This window comes from Pteropus medius, unplaced genomic scaffold, assembly GCF_902729225.1.
Source record: "Pteropus medius unplaced genomic scaffold, Ma_sr-lr_union100, whole genome shotgun sequence".
Lineage (NCBI taxonomy): Eukaryota > Metazoa > Chordata > Mammalia > Chiroptera > Pteropodidae > Pteropus > Pteropus medius.
In genome coordinates this window covers 15,708,209-15,733,218 of record NW_024352784.1, presented here as the reverse complement: position 1 = coordinate 15,733,218, position 25,010 = coordinate 15,708,209, and the positions used below count along the sequence as shown (strand labels likewise).

Below are 25,010 nucleotides of genomic sequence, written 5' to 3'. Positions count from 1 at the left end.
AATGAGAAATTGAACCAGGAATCAAATTCATAAAGTCTGACCTCAGATTCCACATATGTTAAAGGTTTTTGCATATCTTTAATGTACCTGATATCAGCTTGTGCCATATTAACCTCATATGAAGAGTAATTTATCACCTGGCTAAATTTCCTTGTTAGTTTTTAAGTCTATATTGTAGGCAGAATAAGCTCCCTGCTCAAAGTTTCTGTCCTAATCCCCAGGACCTGTGAATATACTTTCTTACATGGCAAAGGGGCGTTTCAGACATGATTAGAGGTAAGGTCTTTGAGATGGAGTCACGAGGAGTACCAGGTAGGCCCAAACTAATCTCACAGATGTTTAAAAGCGGATAATTTTCCTGGCAGTAATCCGTCAGGGAGAGATGTTACCACAAAAGAATGATTAGAGTAATACAACGCATCTGGCTTTGGAGATGGAGGGAGGCCACAGGACAGCAAATATACACTAAATCCTCACTTAACATTTTTGATAGATTCTTGGTAATTGTGACTTTAAGAGAAACATCAGCTACCAATACCATTTTAGGTTAGCCTAGGCTAATTGATATAAACATTAGCCAAGGCTAATTGATATAAACATGAGTTAAGCTTGTTCAGCATATTTTTGGTGACAAAAACATCCCAAATTTTTAAATAAAGACCCCCAAACACTTCTAATATTAGATATTGAAATAAATGTGAGCTATACTTACATTTAATAAAGATTTATTAAAACAAGTAAAGTAATTACTTTCCAATCCACTTATCCCAGTTCCGGGTCACGTGGGTGGCCAGAACCTATCCCCGGAGCTCAGGGCGCAAGGCGGAACTCGCCCTGGGCAGGACGCCCTTCCATTGCAGGGCTTACTCACTTGCACCCTCATGAACTCAGACTGGGACAATTTAGACAGGCCAGTTCACCTCATATGCACATCTTTGAGATGTGGGAGGAAACCAGAGGATGCCAAGAAAACCCACGTAGGTGTGGGAAAAATGCGCAAACTCCAGATGAACAGTGGCCTGCCTGGGAGTTGAGTTTTTCCCTCATCAGTATAACAGAACGCCATTGAAGGAACTGATGTTATTCGAGGACCCGCTATAGATGACCTCTAGAAGCTAGAAAAGGTAAGTAAATTAACTGTTTTCTAGAGTCTCCACAAATAACACAGCCTTAATGCCACTGTGATTTTAGCCCAATGAGACCATTATTGGACTTTTGGTTTATTGAATTACAAGATACATTCGAATTATTTATGCCACTATGTCCGTGGTAATTTACTGTAGTGACAATAAAAAAGTAATACATTCAGCAACAAAATTCTTTTTGATATTGGAGAAAGGTGAAAAAAAAATTAGTCTTTCTGTATTGTTTCTTTTTCTGCCCTCACACACACACTCATGCAAACATATCAATTCTTTACAATTCCTCTGGCAAGTGTTTAAAAATGACATAATCTGATAAGTATTTGTTCAAAAAGTGATAAAAACAGTATTCAAATCTGTCTTGGGGCTTGGTTTTCAGAATGTTCCTGGCCTTCCCAAACCCTGTTACATGTTCTTTTGTCTATTCTAATAGCTGAACCTGTTTCTCCTTTGATTTAGACTATTTTGATGTCCTGTACTTATTCTTCCAAGGGTGATTTCTGGTTTTGCTGTTTGATTCCTACATGATTCTCGAGGCACATAACCTTTCTACCTAGCGAAAACATACACATTTCTGAAAATATTTTAGGACCAATTTACAAGTATGTTATTCCCTGGCTCTCTAAGATGACTTCTATTTTAGTGAGAGAAAGTACCCATTAAATAGATGTTATAATTTGAAAATGAGAGATTATATCTCTCTCTATCTATCTATCATCTATCTATCTATCTATCTATCTATCTATCTATCTATCTATCTATCTATCTATCTATCTATCTATCTATCATCTTTATGAAAAGAAGCAATACTTCAAGTTCCAGTTAGGGTTTTCAGATCTTCTCAAAGAGAATTGCAACTCATTTTTCTTCTTATAACTTCTTCATCTTTTCATTTTCTTCCTCAGTCCTTTTGATTTCTTATTTTTTAGACTCCTCTTTGCATTTTTAAATCCATGCAACCCTTTTCAAAAGCACTCAGGCAATTCATTAGAAAAGCCATAAAATTATTCATTTTCTCTGACCCAGAGTGATACTACTGGAAAATAATTTGAGAATCCGATGACATGTGCACCAAGATATTCTTTATAACACTAAACATAATTTATAAGCTAGACAAAACCTGAATGTCTAGTAGTGAGGAACTGGTAAGTCATACATCAACATATTTGAATAATAAGCAATAATGAAATTTATAATTTTGAATCATCTAGTAAGAACTGGATTCAAATTCCAGCTAAATTACCTAAACTGCTGAACAGACATGTAAACCTGGGCAAGGTATGATTTGAATACTCAAATGCTTATTCTCATTTTGATAACATGAAGATAAAACAAATACTTAACAGTTATCGGAAAAATCATAACGACTCATTGAATTGTAACGTCTTTGTAATTTTTGAGTGAGGAATTAGAAATCTGCATGATTATGATTGTGAAACATAAATGAATCAGATTAATATGAAGTTATAAGAACAATTTCTTACATTACAATTAAGAAAAGAACTCATGAAACAGATTAACATGGGCTATATAGAATTATAATAAGACTTTATTTAAAAGAAGATACCTAAACTATTCTAATATAAACAGCTGAATAATTTGAAAGCCCTTAAAACCTCCAGTGGTTGCCATTAACAATTTTATCTTCATTGTATTGTATGAACTAGCAAATGCTTTTGAAACTAAGCAACACAAATTAAAAAAAAACAACTTTTTTTTACTTGCATTTCAGTAGCTTTCCGAGGAGTCTAATCAGTAGGGGAGTGGAACTTTGTTCTACTGACATGCTCTCCAAAATAGCACAGGCTTACAATAGGTGGCCCCATTGAAGCCCTTTTTATGGTGACAAAACTGTTTCTATAAATCAAAGCCCATATAAATAAGGAAAGGGCTATTTTAAAACATTCATAATCAATACCAGTTGTCAGCCTGCTAGAAACACTGGCTGAAATGACTTGTACCCATCACATATTTATTTCTACAGATAGAGAATTACATATTTGACTTGTTGGAAAGGTTGGGTACTAAATATGCTCTTTTTTTTTTTTTAATAACTAAAACACAGAGGAACAAAAAGTGGCAGCTACCTATTTTGTCCTCTATAACAAAATGTTACTTATAACATTAGAAAAAGAACAGAACCAAAGAAGGATCAATTTATAAAACCTATACTATAAAACAATGCTACAGAATTAAATGCTGATTAGAATTTAATAAAACTGCTAGGTGTCTTGAAATATCAGTCATGTAATTTTGGTACCTTATTGAGAAAACCATGGAATCTCTGTGGTGGTGATTTTATCACAGGTGTTACTGCTACAGAAGTAGTTACCTTGAGCCTCTAGAGAGACAAAGCAATATTCTCAATTGAAGTGCATTGATATAGGAGGGAATTGCCTTGTGATAAAGAAAAAAAAAGACTTTATATAGATCTCTGTCAGTGACAATGAAAATTCTTTGGGACTTTTATTCAAGATGCTTTGTAAAAAATGATTAAAATATCTTCTGGATTAAAATTTTGCCTTCAAATCAAACCTAGCTAAGTAATTGTTTTGCGTTCTGACATCAGAGTAAAAGCAACCACAGTCATTGTTACTGCTTCTCCAGAATCTTCTACATACCGTTATCCAGATTCCTTTTTCTACTCCTTGTTCTCAGTTTTATTATTTCCAATTCCCAACTAAATTGAATCCACTCCTCAGATGCCATTGCTAGTTTATTTAAAACTTTTTTCTGGTTATGCACCAAGTTGAGGCTTATAATTCCCAGTATTTGCCCTCTAGTTCCACAGACCTTCTCTGTGTCAATAAGTGTGCTGCTCCTTATCCCTTGCCTGACTTTTCTCTACTAGGGATCAGAAATTAGACAAGCTAACAAATAAGTCTGACAACTATCGAGAGTTAGAAGAGGAATATTGCTTTATAACTCAGTTTATTAATTGTAATTTCTGGGCATCTGACATTATTCCAGCAATAATTATAAATTTCTATTTATTCTAGATGATAATTAACCAAAATCATAGGACCGATGTGTATAATAGGATGATTTTGTGCTTTTTTTGAAATCCAAACTGGGACTAAGTGAAATGTGACCATCTAAAATTATGTGATCTTGACTTTAGGTGAGTCTTTTCTAGATAAAGGCATTTTCCACAGCTCAATTTTTATTTTTTTAAGTCAATTCCCTTTTAAATGCTTTTAAAAAATAATCTGAACACTACACTTCAGACTTTACAGGAAATGTAGACTATTTTAGTTGAAAGGTACCATATAGGTCAGTGAGTCTTCTCTTTAATTCTCTCTCAGAGATGTAGAGGTCCAGGCGCCAGACCCAGGCAGATTCCAGGAGCAGGAATCGTGTAAGTCTGTCTTTAAAGTATGGCATTGAGAGTGAGAGGACATGTTCAGAGATGATGCTGGAAGTACGTCAAGCAGTCAAACTGAAGTACGTATTTGAAAATGCTGAGCAAAAATATAAAATGGGCATAAAGGAACTGAAAAGGCTGAGGATGCCGAGACAGAGCAAATGAGTTTGGATGAGAAGGTGGAAGTGAAATGCCCTGAATACTGTAGCAGAATCACAGGGCCTTTTTATACAGCATGCTTGGCCTTGTGCCGGAATAGGGAGTTGTTAACAGTCCTGAGCCGATTTAAATAAGTATTACTATAGACCCAATACTTAAATTCTCTTTATAGACTTCAAGGTAAATTAGCCATCCAACCTATATGTGAAGAATTACAGTGGCAACCATTTATTTTCTAAGGATGCCAATTTTGGTTTTGGAAAGCTCAGAGTATTGGATAGTTTTTCCTTTTATTGGACCCCAATAACTTCTACCCACCAGTCTTAGTCTTTTATGCTATATATAGCTACAATACAAATGTAATATCAATTGCGCTATTTTTAGAAATTCAACAAGACCCAGAAATTCAAGTAGCAGAATTATCTTGACATACTAATTTAAGGTCTTAATAGCCAAGAAAAATAGAAATGTTATTTTAGTAGAACTGCAGACAGGCTGATATTCACATAATTGTTCTCAACCTTTAAATGTTTTGTAGCATTTTAAACATTCTCTAATAAAATGAAATTCTTCTTAGAAGATAAAATAAAAGCTCTTAATAGGATTATTATTGTGATTGTCAACATGTTTAATGAGCAGGTATTGAGACAGGCATTTAGCCAGATTTTCTGTAGGGGCAGGCCCTTGTTTTCAGTGACCTTCAGAAGTGTACTCAAGACTGTGGCATGAAAGAGCCAAAGGTTGTTTTATGCTTGATGTCCATAACACATTTTGGAGCAGAGGTGTAAAATTTATTATGCTTTCTGAGAAAAATAAAAATGTATTTATCAAGCTCAAAGGAGTCAATTAGTTTAAATTTGTTTTTACTGTTTTGCTAAAATCAAAGAAAGGAAATAATAAAAAGAAAAGTTAAATAATCAAAAAGAAAAAGTCAAATATTTCCACATTTTATCATTTTTATTCAGATACAAGTAGCAAGTACTCACTACCAAATGGCATCATTTACTTGGAAATATTGGCTTGAGGAAAACTGCAAAAGAGATGATTAAAAAATAGCAAGGCAAGCACAGGTGTGTTTTACCTGAGTTAGAAGTAGGATATACTTTGCATTAGATTACAGTTCTAATAATGGCCTTAATAGACAAATACCAAGGATTTCTGTTGGGACATCTTTTGGAGACTTGAACATCGTTTGAGTTAGAGTGAAGTCAGGCTTTTTGGCTCTACTCAGTTGCCTAAGCCTTTTATAAATGGCTCTGATCCAACAAGCTGTGGTAATCCTCCTTTTCCATGAGGAGTGGCTGGTTTTCTTCAGGGAGCTGCTTTCTCTTGCAATGACGACATAACAGGATAGTAATCCGTCCCAGCACAGCAGTGAGGACAGACCCCACAACAGCTGCCCCAATGAGCCATGGCCAGATCCGACTTGCTTGCTCTAAGTAGGGCTTAATGTAATCTTGAAAAAAGTCCGGTTCTAAAATAGAAAGACATCCCAATGTTTTTACTGCCATTGTCATCATCACCACCACCACCATCACCATCATCATGCTTAGGTTTTGAATGCCTGCTCTGCTACTTACTAGCTGTAAGAGCTTGGGAAAGTTACACCTAACCTTTCTAAGCTTCAATTTCTTCATCAGGAAAATAGAAAAACAATACCACATTTTTGATATGTTTTAAAGTTTGTAGATAATGTCTGATCTATAAATTGTACAGTGCCTGTCCTCAGGTCAGCTACTGTAACTCTTTTAGCTATTCATGCTGGTATTCGCCTCCATATTTATAAATAATAGGCAAATGTTACTATTTCTTAATTTATCAAGTTTATCTCTGAAGTTCCTCAAATATAAATAATGATTTTAGCTCTTTTACAACTTCCCTTTTCTTCTTTCAGTCTTTTCAGTATAACAGTATGATTTGGGGTCAATTCCACATCTAGGATTTTCATTATTTTTATTATTTAGATATTATTCACAGTTGAACCAAATATTATGCTATCATTTCATTTCTTTTCTTACATTTTTTCCTTGAAGTTAATAATTTATTGTATTCTTCTGCTTGATTTTAAAGTACCCATTACTTATAAGCTACTCTATGATACTCTATATCCATTTTGTAAGACAATGGGAAGAAGAGGGTGCATATATGGCTTAACATTGCCATAATTTATGGCTATGTGACTTAAGTCTTAAGCAAAAGTAATATATGCAACTTTTGGGCAATTCTCTTAAAGGGTGTGCTTTTTCCTTTTTCCTCAGGCAGAATGTGGTTAGTGTCTTGGGGAATCATCACAGACCATGTGGTTCAGGTTAAACCCTAGGTCTTATTGAACTATAAGGAAGGAGCTGCTCTGGTCCCTGAAATTTTGAATTTTTTATCTGACAACATACTAAGACTGTTATTTGAGTAACGAATTAACTTACTTAAGCCTTGGATATTTGAACCTAGATCTGCCCTCCATCTCTATCTTCCCACACTTGTTGATGCAGAAACTAGAACCTTTATGATTACTTTCCTTGGCTATAGTTGATTTATACACTGTGCTGGAACTGAGAGTCAGATAGCTCAGGAGCTGATGATACCTTACTTCTGTGAAAGATAAGATGAAGTCAACACACTCCAAGTAGAGACAAGAGTCAGAAAAGAGAGAAAAGGAAGGGGAGAGAGAGGAAGTGGAGGAGGGGGAGGAGGAGAGAGGCAGTCTGTCTTTAGGGCGATTTAGTTGCCTAGTTCTCATTGTCTCAGTCTCAGCTGCATTTCTGCCTTTCCCACAGTTTGAATGCTCATCCTGTTTCTTGAATTTTGTAAACCAATAAATCCCCTTTTATCTAATCTCATTTCTTTGCTCAATTATTTTAAGTTAATTATATACCTACTACAATAAAAGATAGAGTTAAGTACCTTAGGATATTCTGGAGTTACAATTATATGTAAACTTTATATACAATAAAAAAAAGAAATCTGCAGACCGAGGAGAAAAGGAATATGTATTTAACAAAATACCTTGGAAGGAATGGGTAGCAACACAAAGTAAAACATAAAATGAGAGTTTCATTTTCACCATAAACTCAATAATGCTCAGAACGATTAAAACATAAATATTACTTTTTCAATTGGGAGAATTTGTTAAAAACTAATTTTATGTTAAAGCCCAGTATTCACTCAAAGAAGATAAAAGTTGAGCTTAATTTAAATCTAAACAATGAAAGCCAATAAAGCTAAAATTAAAAAGAAATTTAAAAATATAATAAATTTTTTTCATCAAACATAAAAGTTATTGCTTTTAATATATTTTAAAATTATTTTGAAAATGAGACTATAAATGCCCAGCTTATATCACTATTAGTCACTTCAATATGTAGTACATTTAAAATGTCTAACAAAATGCACAGTGCATAGAGGTTACATAATAAATATGATTTCCTTTATTTAATTTTTAAAATAATTAACTCAAATAATAAAAATTTTTAAGCCCTAATGTGACTTTTTGAGTCTCTTCTCCTTTTATTCTTGTAATGGTTTTTGTTTCATTTCAGTAAAAAGGACCCATTTGACACTATGGAAGGAACAATGAGGTGGAACATATGTGTACAAGACACATGGGGACTAAGGAGAACCCTCTCTTCCAAGGAGTAATGGAGAAAGAATTAGTCTGGGATTCCATATTTGCCACTTACTAGCTTTGTGACTTTCATTAGTCACTTTATCTTTCTGTTCTCAATTTATTTACTTATAAAACGGAATAGAAATCATTACTACATAAGATTGTGAAAATTGGCAGAGATAACAATTTATATGCTGATGTCTCGTACATTAGTGTCTGTAGGCAAAAGTCTCTTCTGAGTTTCAAGGCTATTCAACTGCCCCAGAGACATATTTACCCTGATGTCTCATATCACCCCATTTACATTTCATTATGTAACAAAGGAAACCATGATATTCCTTCTATGTCTGGCCCTGCTCCTATTGTTACTATCTCTGAATTGTACCACTATTCATTATTTTCACAGGCCAGAAAGCTTAAAAGCATCCTACTATAAAAATTATTTTCTTCTTTCTTCTTCACCTACTATAAAAATTATTTTCTTTCTCACCTAGTATAAAAATTATTTTCCAAGTTCTGTAGATTTTATTTTCCGAATAACATCAAATTCTTTTGTGCTTTCCTCCTCCTTTCCTACCACCACTGCTGCAGTTAAGCCTTCATTTTCCCCTGGACACTTATAATAGTGTTTTCACTGCCTCCCTAAATATGCTTTGCCATTGCTACAAAAACTTCCTACATGCTATAAAACAATAATCTTTCAAAAATTTAAATTTGACCATGATCTGTTTAAAATCCATTAACGTCTTCCATTATTCTAACAATATGGCCAAAATCCACAATAAAAGAGCCTTTTATCAACCAATTAATTCTTCCTGTCATACCTACCAATATCCTCTGAAATGTCACTTCATTGACCCCTAGAGATAGGCACAAATCTAAATAAATGAGTCATTAGGTAAGTAGCTGTTTAAAGTCTTTCTCTGCAATTAGGATGTAAGCTCTGTGAAGACAGAGGATTTGTTGCTCGATGCTGTATCCATAATATCTAAGATAATGCCTCTTCAACGTAGGTATTAAACATACATATGTTGAAATCAATCAATCAATCAATAAAGCCACCTAGAAAACACCTAGTGTGATAGAAGATTTGAAATATGGTAAAAATACATATCTAAAAATGATGTGGGTGTTAAGAGGGGTGACATTTTTCTAGCAAGCTTTCCTTTACTGGTTAAAAGATACCACCCTTTATAATAAATATCACTTGCACTCAAACTGATTCATTCTATACCAGATACCAGTTGGCACTTAGATTGGAAAAGCTTGTTAGATAGCAATTCTGATCTGTAGGGCTCACAGCCAAGGTGGAGAGGGGAAAAATTTATCCTTAGAAAACTTTTCATGTAACTCTAATAAAGAAGTGATTAAAAATGACTATGTATATGTATAAAATGATTCGATATCTGAGAGTTTAACAAGTGAGAAAATAGGATCAGAATTTAGCAAAAGAGAACAGTATTATTCAAAAGCCTGAGCCAATGGAAAATCTGGCATGGTCTAGAATGGAAATCATAATATCCTAAGTAGTGAATCTTTGAAAAACCATAATCAATATGCTGCTTTCTTTATGTACTGTAGATATTTATTTACACAAGGAATGGAAAATGTATTACTTGAGACTGTCCCTCTTTTAACTCACAGGAAGCCCCTTCCCTTACTATACCTCTACTCTTTGCAAAATCTTGTTCTCAGTGATCTTAAGGTTTTCAAAGAACTAATCTTTTTCAGCCATTTTAATATTTTCTCCATTGGCTCTTCATATAAAGCAAAGCAGATCAATCAAACCGAAATCTGTTCAATTAGTGGTCCTCCAAAGGGCGGGAAAAGGTCGATAAAATGCAGCTTCTCTTATTGGCCCTACATCATAGTTCTGCTATGCCACATACTAGCTAGATGTCCTAAGACAAGTTACTTATATTCTTTAAGCCTCTGTTTTCTCATCTATGAAAAGGAAGAGGAAATAATAGTACCTACTTCATATGGTAGTTATGAAGATTTAAGGAAATAATGAACACGACATACTTAGAAGAATTCCTGGCACATGAAAAATACTCAATATGTCTCAGCTATTATGAAAGGATTAACTTTATCTCTTCAATGAATTTCTCCATTGCTCATACTACTCAAACAGGAGACTTTAGCATTCAATAAATGCACAGTCACTTTCACCTCTATTTTTTCTTGTTATTCTTTTAGTTTAGGATCTTCCCTGCCCTTTTCTATCTGTCACCTACCTGCTCATCCTTCAAAGTCTTGTCTTTATATTCAGAATGAACTATTCAGAAGTCTTTGCTTTCTCCTCTATGAAATTTATGACTCTTTTACTACACTTACCACAGCCTTATGTTTCATACTGTCTTGCACAATTTTCTGACTTCCACGCTGAATTTAGACCTTTTTGAGGTCTAGAATTATGTCAGTCATTTATATATCACTAAAGTCTAGCGTGTGAAGTGGGAAGTTGGTAAATGTCATTCATTTGTTCATTTTGTTTTACTTATCTGTTTATGTTTTTAAGAATTATCAATGAGTATAATGAAACATCAATGTTTGTTGAATACTTCTTATTCCAAGCTATATGTCATTTTACTGTTTTAGGTGTTGACCCTCAGTGTTAGAAGCACAGTGTAGTGCAGTTAGGAGGCCCTCCTAGTGTTGAAATCTGACTCTTCCACATATTGGTGTCTGATGTTGGGAAAGTCACTTAAATTCTCTTATTATCAGTGTCCTTACCTTTTTCTAGAAATAATAGCAGTTAATATACAGTTGATTAATGATGCATGTATGGAATTTACATGTAACAGACTCTCGAGTTAAGGGGAGACATTATTGTCTATTCATTTATCCAGAAGGTACTGACAGTTCTACTCAGATTATTTAAAACTCAGATCTAGGTACAATTCTAGATTATTATATCACTACCTTAATTACAGTCATAGCAATTATTATTATAATACTTATAGTTATTATTGCTATTTGGGCTTAAAATCAAAATGTCCACAGTTTTTCTTGGTAATCTGGAAGGAAGTTCTCAAAGATGATTCTGAACTGCTGGATGTTATCTGTGCCATATTGCCCTTTAACACATCACATTCATTTAATTATCACAATATCTCTTTAAGGTATTCCGATCTCAAATTTCAGAATTTAAGAAACTGAGATTCAGGGAATTGAAGAAAAATTTTCCAGGGTCATACAATTGTCAGCAAATAGAGTCATGTCTCAAACCCATTTTTTTTTTTTTCTGATTTTAATTCTAGTGCTGTTTCCATGGTTTTCATGTACAAGATGTATATTAAGCAGAATGAATATGAATTTAAAGATTCTTGCAACTTGGTTCATGTAATAAATTACTGATAAGTATTGCAATGCACTTTTCTAATTTACAGGATTTGGTGATGACATTGTGAAAACATATGGTTTCATATTCTCTCAAACACTTTATTCAGCAATTTATCTGAAAGAAATTGAACTTTACCTGAATCTTGTAGGTAGCTATACTCATAGCCCAGGTCTCTGGATGAAATAAAGAAATCACCATTTCTATAGAGAGGTATAAAAGGAACCATGTAGGATTCCCGGTTATGTCCAATGGGTGCATTGGCTTCTGGATAAACTTCTTGAAGAGGTCGATGCTTTCGGAGCCACTGTTCAAAAATACTACAGAAGAAAGGATTATTCGTACTCAGAAACATTGCTTATAAAAGAAATATTTGGATTTCTTAAAGTAAAATAACAATACAAATCTGACATATCTTAAAATCCCAAGACATGGAAAGATGCCAAATACAGTTTTTATGCTTTGAGAGTATTTTATAAATTCATGCTGTTAGGTTCTGATGAAACTCACTCATTTGAAAGAAATATTAGAGGGTAACGTTGAAAAAGGAATTTCTTAGAAGATGAATGAAACATGACAAGTTTAGATCCTTCAGAATGCTGTAGAGCAAGGGTAATTATTGGCTGAGTAACAATTGAATCATGGTTGTAAATTAAATGTTTCTTGTCTCCAAGAAAGTTAGGCCAAAGAAAGAATGTACAAAACTAAACTGGAATTTAAATTGGAATTTGGTCAATTTTTTGGTCATGGTTGGGGTCTTTCAATTATTTCAACTTCTTATTATGTTTAATGAAGTATGTGTTTAATGAATCTTGAGGGGAGGAAGAGCTTACCTCCCATGACAGAGGCTAAAAGTACTTATTTGGTTTCCCAACTTCCCCTGAAGCTAGAGTGTGATCACATGATCAATACTCAGTCAATCAGAGACAGCCTTTCAAGACTTTGAAACAAGAGAAACTGACACACAGAAGCAAGGACAATAGAAAACCGGTCCAGTAGTAGGAGATGGTGGTTGTGATAAAAACATCCCATTTTTAGGGGCAGCAAGGCCAGAGGTACCAGGAAAAGTGTCTGCTGTCCAGGGGTATCCTGTGTTCTACAGCATGATTTGGGCAATGATTTGGCTTCTGCCCTCCTCTCTTGTTCCCACCTGTTCCTAAACATGCTTCTCCATGATTTCCTGACCTATGCAATATCCTCTTAGCAAATTCTTTTTTTGTTTAAATCAACCAAAGTTAGTTTCTGTTCCATTCAATTAAAAACTCTAGAACAATAGCTAAAAAATTAAGGGGTATAAAAGGTCCAGTAAGAATGGAGTAGAAACTCAAGCTATAGGAGAATTTATAGTGGGTCATAAAAAGCATGACAAAGAGAATGGCTTTGTGTTATCCAGCCATATAACCTGGAGGGAAGAACACTAGATCTGGAGTCAGAGAACTCTCCTTGAGGCCTAGCTCTTGAGAGCTCTATGACTCTAAGTAAATCACTTAACCTCTTGGAGACTTAGCCTTGTCATCCTTAAAATGTGAGTAATAATATTTGTTCTATCTGTTTCTGAAAGGATTATCCAATGTGATAATTTTTATGAAAGTATAAACTAAGGAAGTTATTGTTACTTAGTTATAAAATTTAAGCTAGGAAGTAAGAGGTAAGGGCATGGTCAAGAAGGTAGTATCTTAAAAAAAATAATAATGCTTCAAACAAACAAAATTTAAAAAAATATAGGAGAGAGAGAGGAAGCCAGGTGGCAGCAATGGTGATCATTTTTCCACAATGGAAAACAATTTATTTGCTTAGAGACTCTGAACTTCAAATACTAGCTGTGGTCAAAGTTGGTTTTTGATTGTTTATTAATTGAGGGATCAGCAGGCCACTGATAAGCACTGAAAATATGGTCCATGAATACTCTCTACATTCTCAGTTAGTAAATATCTTTACCAAGTACCTACTATATGTCAAGTTTTGGAGAAACACAAACCTATGTAAAAATCTGAGCTCTGTGGGTTGTGACAAGGAGAATTTAAAATTTCTTAAGCTGTTTGATTTTCCTTTTTTTAATCTTTAGAATGAGAATAATATTTATGTCATGAAGGTATTGTGAGGATAAATTAAAATAACATAAGTAAGCTACATAGCTAAGTACTTGACAGATGGTAAGCAGAAGCTATCATCATTCGTATTCCCTTCCTCCTCCTCATTATCAATGTTATACTGGAAGAACTTTACAATTGGTGAGAGACATGGGACATGCTATAACAGAAATGTCAAAGACGTGTATTTGAGCTAGGTGTTTAAGAATGGTTATTTTGATGAGCAGAAATGGAAAAAAAGAGGATTCAAGAAGATTGATTTTTCTGTTTTCTTCAACTGAAGTAATTAGAAACTGGCTTAACAAATAAACCCCAAATTCTATTTAAGTCCTAAAATTTTATGAATTAGTCTTTTTGTTTTAATGTTTACAATGTTCTAGTCACAATAGTATTACTTATTCATTATATATGATTCAGAAAATAAAAACAAGCAAAAAAGAGAACAGGAAAAATCACATGTAATTGCTCCATATTTTTGTTATACCTAGTTTTTGAAATATGTATGTATAAGATTACATATATTTTAACAAAAAAAGATTCATATTATAGACAGTGTTTTACAAGGTAATTTATTTGTACTAAACAATACTTAAATAATATTTAAATATGTTTAAACAATGTTTACCAGTTTTCAAATGGTAAATCTATTTTTAATGGGAGGGAGTCTCTCTGATAATTAATCTCTCCACCTATTAAACTTTGACTGATTTAGAAACAGCCCAGTATACAATGAGCTACCAGACAAGGGCTTGAGGCAAAAATTGCACCTTTGTCAACTGAGAAAAATTACTACTATACTTCAATTTATAAATAACCTTGTTTCTGCCAAGAAATAAAAATTCTTTACTTAGGTAAGACAAGGACATCAATTCTTAGTACCAAAAGATTTAATGGATGAAACCATTAATGTGCTCACCCACCTTATCAACCTTTTAAAATGAAGGTATTAATCTTGATTAAATTCTTTATTGGTGGTTCTCATCTTCAGTTAATTTCATCAAACCATGTCTAGAATGGCTCACATTGGAATACTAATGTTTAACTTAGATAATCACACTGACATTTTGTGGAAAAAAAATTATCCTCTTACCAAAGATTCATTTAAACTGTATTTAGACAGTTTTTTGGAAGTCTGAGCAACAATGAAAGGCACAAAAATAAATTAGGAAAAGGTCAAGATGATCACAGATGGAAACAAGAAGAGATGTGTTTTATACATAAAAGTAACACAGATTTTAGATCTGATGTGTAAAGACCCTAGTCACTCTCATCCTTACAAGAAAAAACTAGACTAATAGAAAATTAATATTTTTTCTTGGAACCATAAGAGAACTGGGGGCATGGGGCAAAAAACTACCTTCACCCATACTGCAGAGATAAGTGCATTCAAAAGAACACAGCTGAGATTTGCTTACCAGGAAGAGAAACAGCTGGACCCATAAACTGGTAGGAAGACTTAAACACTGAAAAATGGCTGGAGGTTGAGTATAGGTACTAGCGATAGTGAGAAACTCCTAGGAGCCACAGTCTTAGGGGAATTCCCACACATTTGGGGGTTTTATCTCCAGCAACTCTACTAAATTTTCACAATGAAGATCTATGATCCTCTCCTGGCTCTGTCAGAGTAGGGAGAGAGTGACCCAGGGCCTTATCCACAACAAAGTTCTTTTATCCAGGGGAAGTAACTCCCAAAGTTTTATCCCAGGTGAAGGAAGGGAATTCTTCTCAGCCTAGCCTCTTCCAGCCTTTCTGTCTTAACTAAGGGGAAATAAAACAGGCTACACAGGTCAGGGCTTCAAGGAAATAGATTGGGAATGCGGCAACCAAAAAGGGGTGTAGGAGACAGAGAAAGAAAAAAAAGGAGTGGAGAAACACCCATGAAGGGTACAGCCTCCAAGACGCTGGCCAACTAAAGGACTGAAATTTAATCAGGATATTTTAGACCTCTTTCCAGTCCCTCATATTTTACCATGATACCAACACAGTGCCAGTGCAGTAACAGTGGATTACAGCTAAAAGAGCTGCAAGACAGATGTCTCTGAGGAATAGTATTCAGGAAAACCCAAACCCAAGAGTGGAGATAAAAACAAAGATACTAGGGAAATTTGAAGACTCTGGTACCTATAGGCTACAAAAATCATTAAATACAATCTTTGCTAGTTTAACAAATTCTTACACTAAAGACCTATCTATCTCAGTTCCTATCACCCAGTAAAGCAATCATCAGACTCTACTTATATATGACATGAATTTTGGAGTTATCAGATAAAATATTTAAAAACTGAATATGTTAAGATATAAAAAGTAAACAACATGCAAGAATAGTTGAGCAATACAGGCAGAGACATGGAAACTAAGAAGAATCAAAGGAAATGCTAGAAATCAAAAACACTATAATAAAAATAAAAATGCCTTTAACGGGCTCATCAGTAGAATTAACTCAGCTGAGGAAAGAATAAGTGAGCCTGAAGATAGAAACTTCTGAAACTGAAATGTAAAAAGAAAAAGAAAAAAGAATGGAACAGAGTTCAAGAAAACTGGGATGAAAAACACTGGGATAATTTAAAAGGGGTAGCATCCATGTAATTGGAATAAGAAGAGTAAATAGAGCAGAAAAAATCTCTAATAAAAGGAACCAGATGACCCAATTGAAATAGATCTCAATAGCTAAAAGTAAAATAATTTGAGCCGCAAAATAAAGTAGTATTAGATCATAACCTAAAGTATAAAATAAATATGGATGAGTCCATAATGATATAATTAATGAATAAATAAATGTGGAAATACATAAATATACCATACAGGAGAATTTCAAACAATTATGTACATAAAGCAGGTGGCATTTAACACCCTACTCCTCATGTGGGCTATGCATAGTGACTTTCTTTCAAAGAGTACAGTGGCAAAGTCATTTAACAGTTTGAGAAACCCGATAAATACTACTTTAGTTGAGGTTAACATCGACAATGGTATATCATGTTGACAGTATGCACCTTTGATATGATATAAAGAGAATGATGCTTTTATCTCTGTTATCTTCCGTCCCAAAATGCATAACTCTAGCCTAAACATGAGAAAAACAACGGCTAAATCTCAATATTGAGGCATTCTACAAAACATCTGTGTGGTACTTCTCAAAGCTGTCAAGGTCTTCAAAAACAAGGAAAGTCTGAAAGTTGTCATAGCCAACTGCAGCCTCTGGGAAAGTCTTTGATGGTGTATTAAATAAAGAGCTGAAGAATGCGTATTTAGTGAAATGGCAGAGATGTTTCTGAAGACTAGAATAGAATTTGAAAAAGACTTTTGATGAGATGTAATGTGGTATAAAAAAAAAAAGATATTTGGTAGCTGCTAAATAATCCTAAAAAAGATATTTGGTAACTGCTAAATAATCCTAAAAAAGATATTTGGTAACTGCTAAATAATCCTAAAAAATTATGGACTTTGGTTAATGATAATGTATTGGTATTGTTTCATTAATTGTGCCAAGAGCTCCACACCAACGTAAGATGTTAAAAATAGGGGAAGATAGATGTGGGGTGTATGGGAACTCTGGTCTATCTTTGCAGCATTTTTGTAAATAGACAACTATTCTAAAATAAAACAACCACTAACAAACTCTAATTTAGTTAGATATTTAGGAACCGATTTGCTTTATACATTCACCACCACTACCACAATAAATAAATGTAACATAAAGAACATAAAGAACACTTATTTATTTATTTATTCATCTAATACAGAAATAGAGGAGTATGTATACTCTGAGCATCTCTAATAAACTGTCTCTGTACAAGGTATTCCTTGTCCTGTGGCACTTAGAATCTAGTGATAGAGATAGATAGTAACCAGACATCTTAGAAATAAATTTACATTTTCAGACTGCCAAATACTATGAAAGAAAGCCACATGATAACAAGATTTTATGGGGAGACCTCATTTAGTCTGCAGCCTCTGGGAAAATCTTTGATGGTATATTAAATAAAGAGCTGAAGAATGCATATTTAGTGAAATGGCAGAGATGTTTCTGAAGATTAGAATAGAATTTGAAAAGGATTTTTGATGAGATGTACATAGCAAGTTCAAGGAACTAAAATATGGCCAATATGTCTATGGAGAGGAAAGAGAGAATAGTTCAAAATGAGGCTAGAGAGGTAAATGGGGCGCAAATAGTGAAGGGTAGTGGAGACCATGTGAGAAATATTTGTAGTTTTTCTTAAGAGCAATGGAAGTCACTGTTTGTATCTGGGGCGGTGAGTGACAACATGAATAGATCATCATTTTTAAAAAACTATATTATTAAACATCCATTCAAATACAAAAAAAAAAACAACTTCATAGATTGCATTATGGAGAAGGGGTGATGGATAGTTAGATGATGTGCAAGAAGCAAGGAATGAAGAAGTAAGTGAGAAAACTAAGTCTGGGCATAAAGATGATGTGTGGCTATCCAGGTAGTACAACTGAAAGATGAGATGTCACAGAAGACCCCACGTTTTCTGGCTTATGCTGCAGGACAAGATATTTTTATTTCCAAAGATGTAGATCACTGGAGAAGTGTAGCACAAGGAAAGAATGTTAATATGAGTTTTGATGTGCTATGCTTGAAAGAGATGCTTTTGAAACATTCCAATGGGGATGTCAGGTGGACAGCTGGATTTTTGGGTCTGGATTTCAGAGCAAGATTTACTCTGGAAATATAAATTAAGACACCGTAAGACTGTAGTGAGTAAGCGAAGTTATAAGAGTTGTGAGACAATGAAAATATAAAAGAATCTGGGGTTATTTTTCTCAAATGTCATCTTTCTGAAAGGTCAGGGCAGATGAAGTAATCACATTGTTTTTGAAAACCACCTCTTTATATGCCTCCACCCATCCAGTTAAAGTTCTAGTCACTCAAAATTTATTGAGTGGTCTCCTATCTTTTCACTTTTTGTATTATTTGTTTCTTCCATGTAGCTCTAGTTTTGAAACATTTACCTGTTGAAACAAACCTTAATTATTAAATGGTAATAAATGTCTTTATTTAAACTTAATCAGAGGAATCTCTCTAAGCCTCAGTGTATTCATGTTATCTACTTAACATAGTTATGAGAAAAATTAAATAAGGAAGTGAAAAGCAGAATAATAACATTTAAGGATAAAATGAGAAAATAGTCATAAAGTGCTTGGCCTCATTTCTGAAAAGCAATAGTTTACGTTTTCTTTTCTTCCAAATCTCTCATTTTACAGATGAAAAAATTCTAAATATCACAGAGAGTTAGTTGCACAATCAAGATTGGAATTAAGTGGTCTTAACTGCCACTCTTGGTAATTATAGCGAATACCCTCACCCTCCGTGTGCTTACACAGGGTGATGGGAATATTTCTGCAGTTGTGAGAATACAGGTGCTTCTACCAAGATCTGATGTGCAGATTATATATAAGGCAATTTGGAAGGGGTTCTGCTTGACTTTCATCTTGAAATGAAAATCATTCAGTATATGCCTGCATTAATTACACAGTTATGACCCTAAGCACTCCTTTGCTCTAAGGACTCACAGGTCTCACAGTTTATACTCAGGGAGCAGAAATGAGTACATTACAACAAGATTAGGAAAGAGTGTACATTAGCATAGCACATATGACAAAAGAGGGACAGAGAAAGAGAAGAGATAGCATCCGATTGGGTAGAGACTGGGTAGTGTATTAATCAGGGTTTTCCAGAAAAACAGAACTGACAGGATGAGTGAGTGAGTGAGTGAGAGAGAGAGAGAGAGAGAGAGTGTGTGTGTGTGTGTGTGTGTGTGTGTGTACATGCACACACAAAGAAAAAGAATGAGAGAAAGAGATACAAATATTTGACCAAATGGCTGGATACCATGGTCTAGCCAAGTTTATACATAAAATTAATACAAGTGTGTCAGATAGGGCATCCCATCTTATGTAACGCTTGGACCTTAGTTTAGAAAAACAAATAGCAGAAGTCTGGGTAAAGTAATCTAAGGGAAAGGGCAGTCTAGGAAGAGTAAAGCACAAGCATGATGAAACAGGTATGCTTTTGGGGCCTTGCAAGTAGTTTAGAAAGACTGAAAGGAAGGATGTGTATAGGTATATGTGGCTAAATCAAGATATGTAGGGTCTTTATACACATTATGGCAGATGAAAAGTCTGAATATTATTCTGAAATCTGTGAAGAGTCATTGGAGGGTTTTAAGCAAAGGAGTGAAATAATCATGTTTAATGAATATATAATTAATGAACCAGCAGCTGAATTTGGGAGCGTAAAGAGTAACCAGGTAATAGAAACAGGGCCTACTGCACTGTGACCACTGGAAAATTGTAGAGCTTCTCTTTGGGTTTGAAATAACAGTGTCTCAGCAGCTCCTTTTCTTCATTATCCTGGCTAATGACAGAACTCATTTAAGTGATATTTGGAAGTTTTTACTAAAAAAAACAACAACTTGAAAAGAAATGGACACTTTAAGAGCATAGATTGTCAGGGATGCGTAGCTGCAAATGAAAAGCATGTTATATAGCTAAGAAATTAAACTGGGTCCAACTTCAATTAAGTATAATTTCAAATATGTACTCTAAAATTTCTTAGCTAAGTTGTGGAAAGGGCAAACTAGTCCTTAGGGAATGAGTAAGGAACTGAAAAAGAGATTAAAAACACTTAAGCTAATGATGAAACTTGAGGGAACTTAGTGTAAGAACAAAATATCAGTGATAATGAACCAAAAAGAACCAAAGAACTAGAAAATAGAGAAAGAAAAGCAGTTTCAGAGGGTTTTTTCCCCCCTTTTCCCATAAACACTTATGGGTATCATGGAGCTACGAGGCACCCTGCTATGAACTGTTTGAGAGCAGATTAAAAGCAAGCCTAGTGCTTCCCATGTGATTATAACATGCACCCAGGATTGAGAGCCATTGCATTAGGCAGAAATTGCACTCAAATCAAATGAGCCAGGCTGCACTCAGAGACCATAGCTAGTGAGAGGGAATCTATAAAAACATATCCTAAAGGGCCAGCCCTCTAAGGTAAAGTTGAGTATAAGTTGGGGGAAGGCTATTCATTTAGTTCTCAGTAGATATTACTGATTGACCGTCAAATTATCAGTGCTTCAAACAGCTACATTACTTGATTAAAACAATGTTAAAATTAAAAAAAAATTATCAGTGCTTTTACCTCTGAACTAGTGATATTAAAACTTACCTTGCCCTCTTCACTAAATTGCCCATTTATTTACTCATTATATATTCTCTTATGTATTTACTACATGTCAAGCTTCAAGGATGAATTAGAATGGTCCCTATTCTCATGTCTCTCACTCCATGTTGTGATGAAGAGATGTATAAATTTTCAAAGCAACGTAAATGATGCTCTTGGATGCATATGTATAAAACCTGTGGGATTACAGCAGGAGCAGCTAACTAAGGGTCGAGGCCAAGGAAAGCTTCATAGCAAGGATGGTATTTAAATGGGATCAGTAAATTATGGGGAAGGCATTGCATTCAAAACACAGACCCACAGGGAGCCTGGGCATTGATGCAACTGAAAAGTGAATGTTGTTTGGTGTGTCAGAATGGAATGTAGAGTAGTGCAAGATCAACAGGAAGTGAGAATGAAAAAGTTAGAAGGGTCAGATTGTGAAAGACCTATATGCCAAGTTGGGGAAGTAATTTCGACTTGATCCTGAGAGTAAATTTGCCACCTTACTACTTTAGATAAAGAGAGACCATGATTGGATTTGAATTTTAGAAATATGATTATAGTGGACATGTGAATTATATATTGCATTACATAGTAATAAATCAAAACATATTTCATGTATTGGAGATCTGTATTAACTGATAATAGATGAAAATGTATTACTTCCATCTATTGGAGATCATAGTATATCAGTGGACAAATAGTAAATAAGGCAACTTCTACATAGGCAACTTTTACTTTTCTTAATATGACTATGCTGTCCCTCTTCCTTCCAAAATTTCTCTTTTAACAAAAACTTTTTCATTATTTCCTACCATTCTTCATTAGAGTAATGCTTCTAAGGCTCGTAAAATAATGAAAAACAACTGGTCAATTAAGTAATAATTTACATTTAGTAGGTAGTCATGTATATGATACTGTGCTAGGAATTTTAATATACATCATTATATTATTTCTCCAACAATACTGTGAGAGGTATTAGTAGTGAGAGTTAGCACACCAACTCTATGCCAGGTACTGTTCTAAGTACTTTTCATGTAGAACTCATTTTATCCTCAAAACAATCCTATGAAAGATGTCTTATTAGTATCCTTATTTTACAGATGGAAAAACTAAAGCAAAAAGAGGATAAAACACTTGCCTAAGGTTATGCAGCTAGTAAGTGACAAGTGACAGAATCAAGATTCAAAACTAGACAGTCTAATTATAGTACCCATTCTTAGCCTTAATGAAGCACTGCTTTACAACAGTATTCACATTAAAATACACACACACACAAACAAGCAGACTAATAAAAAGCAGGAGTTTGAATAACTTTCTTCAGTTCATTTAGTTAATAAATGGAGCAAGCAGGAATCAAACACAGGTTTGCTGTACTTGGTGCTTTCCATGACACCAGAGTTTCCAATTGTATGTTTTGCAAACACACATACACACTCACACACACAGTGAACCTGCATGACTTGCATATTTCCTCATGTAATCAGAAAAAGAAAAAATATTGAAACAGAGCTTTTAGTGGGAAAAGCATTTTGTATCATAAATAAAAGCATAATCTGTTCACTGCTATATCTATAACATCTAGAATAGTGCCTGTACACAGTTGGTATTCAATAAATATTTAATAAATAACTCTTTCAGAGAGATTCTAGAATCTGTCCTCTGGGAATGAGGAGACTATATCGCATATTTCTCTAAAACATATATTCAGAAAATACTTATTGAGTATCCATGAAGGCAAGTATGGGCAGTGTGTACGATAAAGTGGGAGATAAAATGTTTCAAAAGGCAGAGTTCTTACATTAAGCAACTTTAGGGAAGAAAGCCAGTTATTCCATTTACTTTAGCCAAGGCCAGAGGGTGGTATCTGATGTGCAAAAATGTCTTTTGGTACTGTAGAGTAAAAGTCATCATCATTCATGGTACTAACAGTAACACAAGTTCAAGCTGGGTAAAATTAGTGTAGATACTGTTTTACTGATCCATCATTTCTGTTATGAGCAACCGACAACATTCTGGGGTTTCTAACATCCTCTTTGAATTATGCTTTTAAGACCATGTCCCTAGGCTCTAAGCATCAATTTTCAATGTGATGTTAACAGTCTCACTTATTCTCCCACCACCATTGTGATAGATTTCACCTCTTTCTGAGGAGAAATCTCAGAGTTCACCATAAATCTATTGCTTGAACAGATAGAGAACTCTTTTCACTATATGAAAGGATATTACTATCATTTTGGTGTATGGCCCTTCAGACAGAAACTTTAATACATTCAGCCTCACAAGGAATTGGTATGGTTTGATGGGGATTCAGAGAAGTTATAGAGTTATTCTTGCACCTAACAACCTACATCACAACCTAAAGATCCCTGCATTCACAGCTCCACAAAGTTTATAATCAATTTCTTCAAACCTTAACTGGAATTAGAACATCTCTTATTTTCATTGTAGGATCAATGAATCTCTAATAATAGAAATCACTAAGAATTTCATTGTTCATCTTGGATCACTAATAGGACATTTGCTAACTCATCAATATCCATACCCAGCTTGTATATCTCTTCTTCAGAACATATGAGAAAAATAAATAGGTTAGTTTGGTGCATATGAATGAAAAAAGAGATTAGTGAGGAATGTGAGCAGACAGGAACAAAATAGAAAAAAAATCCATGGGTGTCAGCCTAAGGCATTTGAATTTATTCCATAGGTAATGAGAATCACTGTTGCTGTTTGAGAAGGTAAATGACATGAAAAAAAAAGAAGTTGTGCATAGAAAGATTTACATGGAAGTGTTGCAGGATGGATTTTTTGTTGGAGAGATTAGAGGCAAGGGACCAAAACATATGCAGTAGCTAAATACTTAGGGGCTATATTAAAAATGTAAGAAAAATAAAAGGTAATGTCTGTAAATAAAACAAGAAAGCAAAGAAGGTCACAAATGTTTGAACACTAGGGATGCCATCTGGCAGAAGGAAAATTCAGTTTGAGCTCAAATGTTTCTTTCCAATGAACAACAAGCATTCCATGCATACCTAAGAATATTTATGATGTACAATTAAAAAAATATGGAATGCAAAACACAATTTATGGAATAATACTAATATCTTTGGAAATTTAGATGAGAAAAAATATAATGTGTTCAAGTCTAGCCTAATGAAGAAGGAAGGTAATATAAAACATCTTTCAGAAAGGAAGCTCAACTGGAGCTGACAACCTGACATCTTAATCACAACAAATGATTCTGACTGCTGGAAGAAAGGAGCCCATGAAAAGATAAATCAAGGACTGAAAAAGAGATTGTTTTCTGTATGTTTTTCTCTAAAATAGTAGTTACATACTCACCTACCTATCTTTTATTTTTTCTATAGCCAAAATCCTCATCTACCAATATTTCCAAGTCTCTTTCCTTTTCTATCCTCTAATCTTCTATTCTTGTTGGGAAAAATTGACAAATTTATTTCTTGCAAAGTTTAGTGATCTGAGTGTCACCCGATCTGGAGTCAAAAAAATTAAATTATCACTTCAGGCAAAGGAGCAATTTACTATTCTGTTTATACTGAATCTTCACTATGGGAAGGGAGCTAACACAAAGGAAAGAATCTTTATCTTTTGTGCTAAGAAATGATCTATGGAAAGATGAGAGATTGTGAAACCCTTTCTGAAACAAATAATGAATAACAGAGGATAGAAGGCCAAAGGAATGAACATAGACCATCTCAGAAAGTTAGGAATATAGACCAAAGGGTCTATGACAGTGAGAACTTTGGAATCTCTATATGTGTCCCAAGTTGTTACGTTTATTGCCTATTTTCCCCAAGTGATTAGTAGTAAAAGTCTTGAAATAAGAAGGGCCCTATTGGGGCACATCAAAGTAAATAAGAACTATAGAGATTTATTCCATTCTACAGCCAGGTTGCAGAGAGAGAAGGATTCTGAGGGACATAGCAACCATATTTGAAAATTATTCCTTGGGCCTAGTAGCTAATGTATAGTATCTGGCTATCTTCTGCTTAGAAGTCTTAGGTTTGGCACATTCTCCATCTGAAATCAAAGGTCAATGTTCGTTAACCCTGAAACTCAAAGTCTCCACTCAAAATTCACTAAATATTTCTGAAT

General features: G+C 34.3%; 1 protein-coding gene across 1 annotated transcript in view; it reads right to left on the bottom strand.

The window, feature by feature from the left end:
• Positions 1 to 5,726: 5,726 nt before the first annotated feature.
• TYR (tyrosinase) overlaps positions 5,727 to 25,010 on the bottom strand; it is an 84,905-nt gene continuing 65,621 nt past the window's right edge. The window contains 2 exon segments of the mRNA XM_039848327.1: positions 5,727 to 6,139; positions 11,751 to 11,932. Coding sequence (XP_039704261.1) covers positions 5,910 to 6,139; positions 11,751 to 11,932 — 412 coding nt within the window. The 3' untranslated portion in view covers positions 5,727 to 5,909.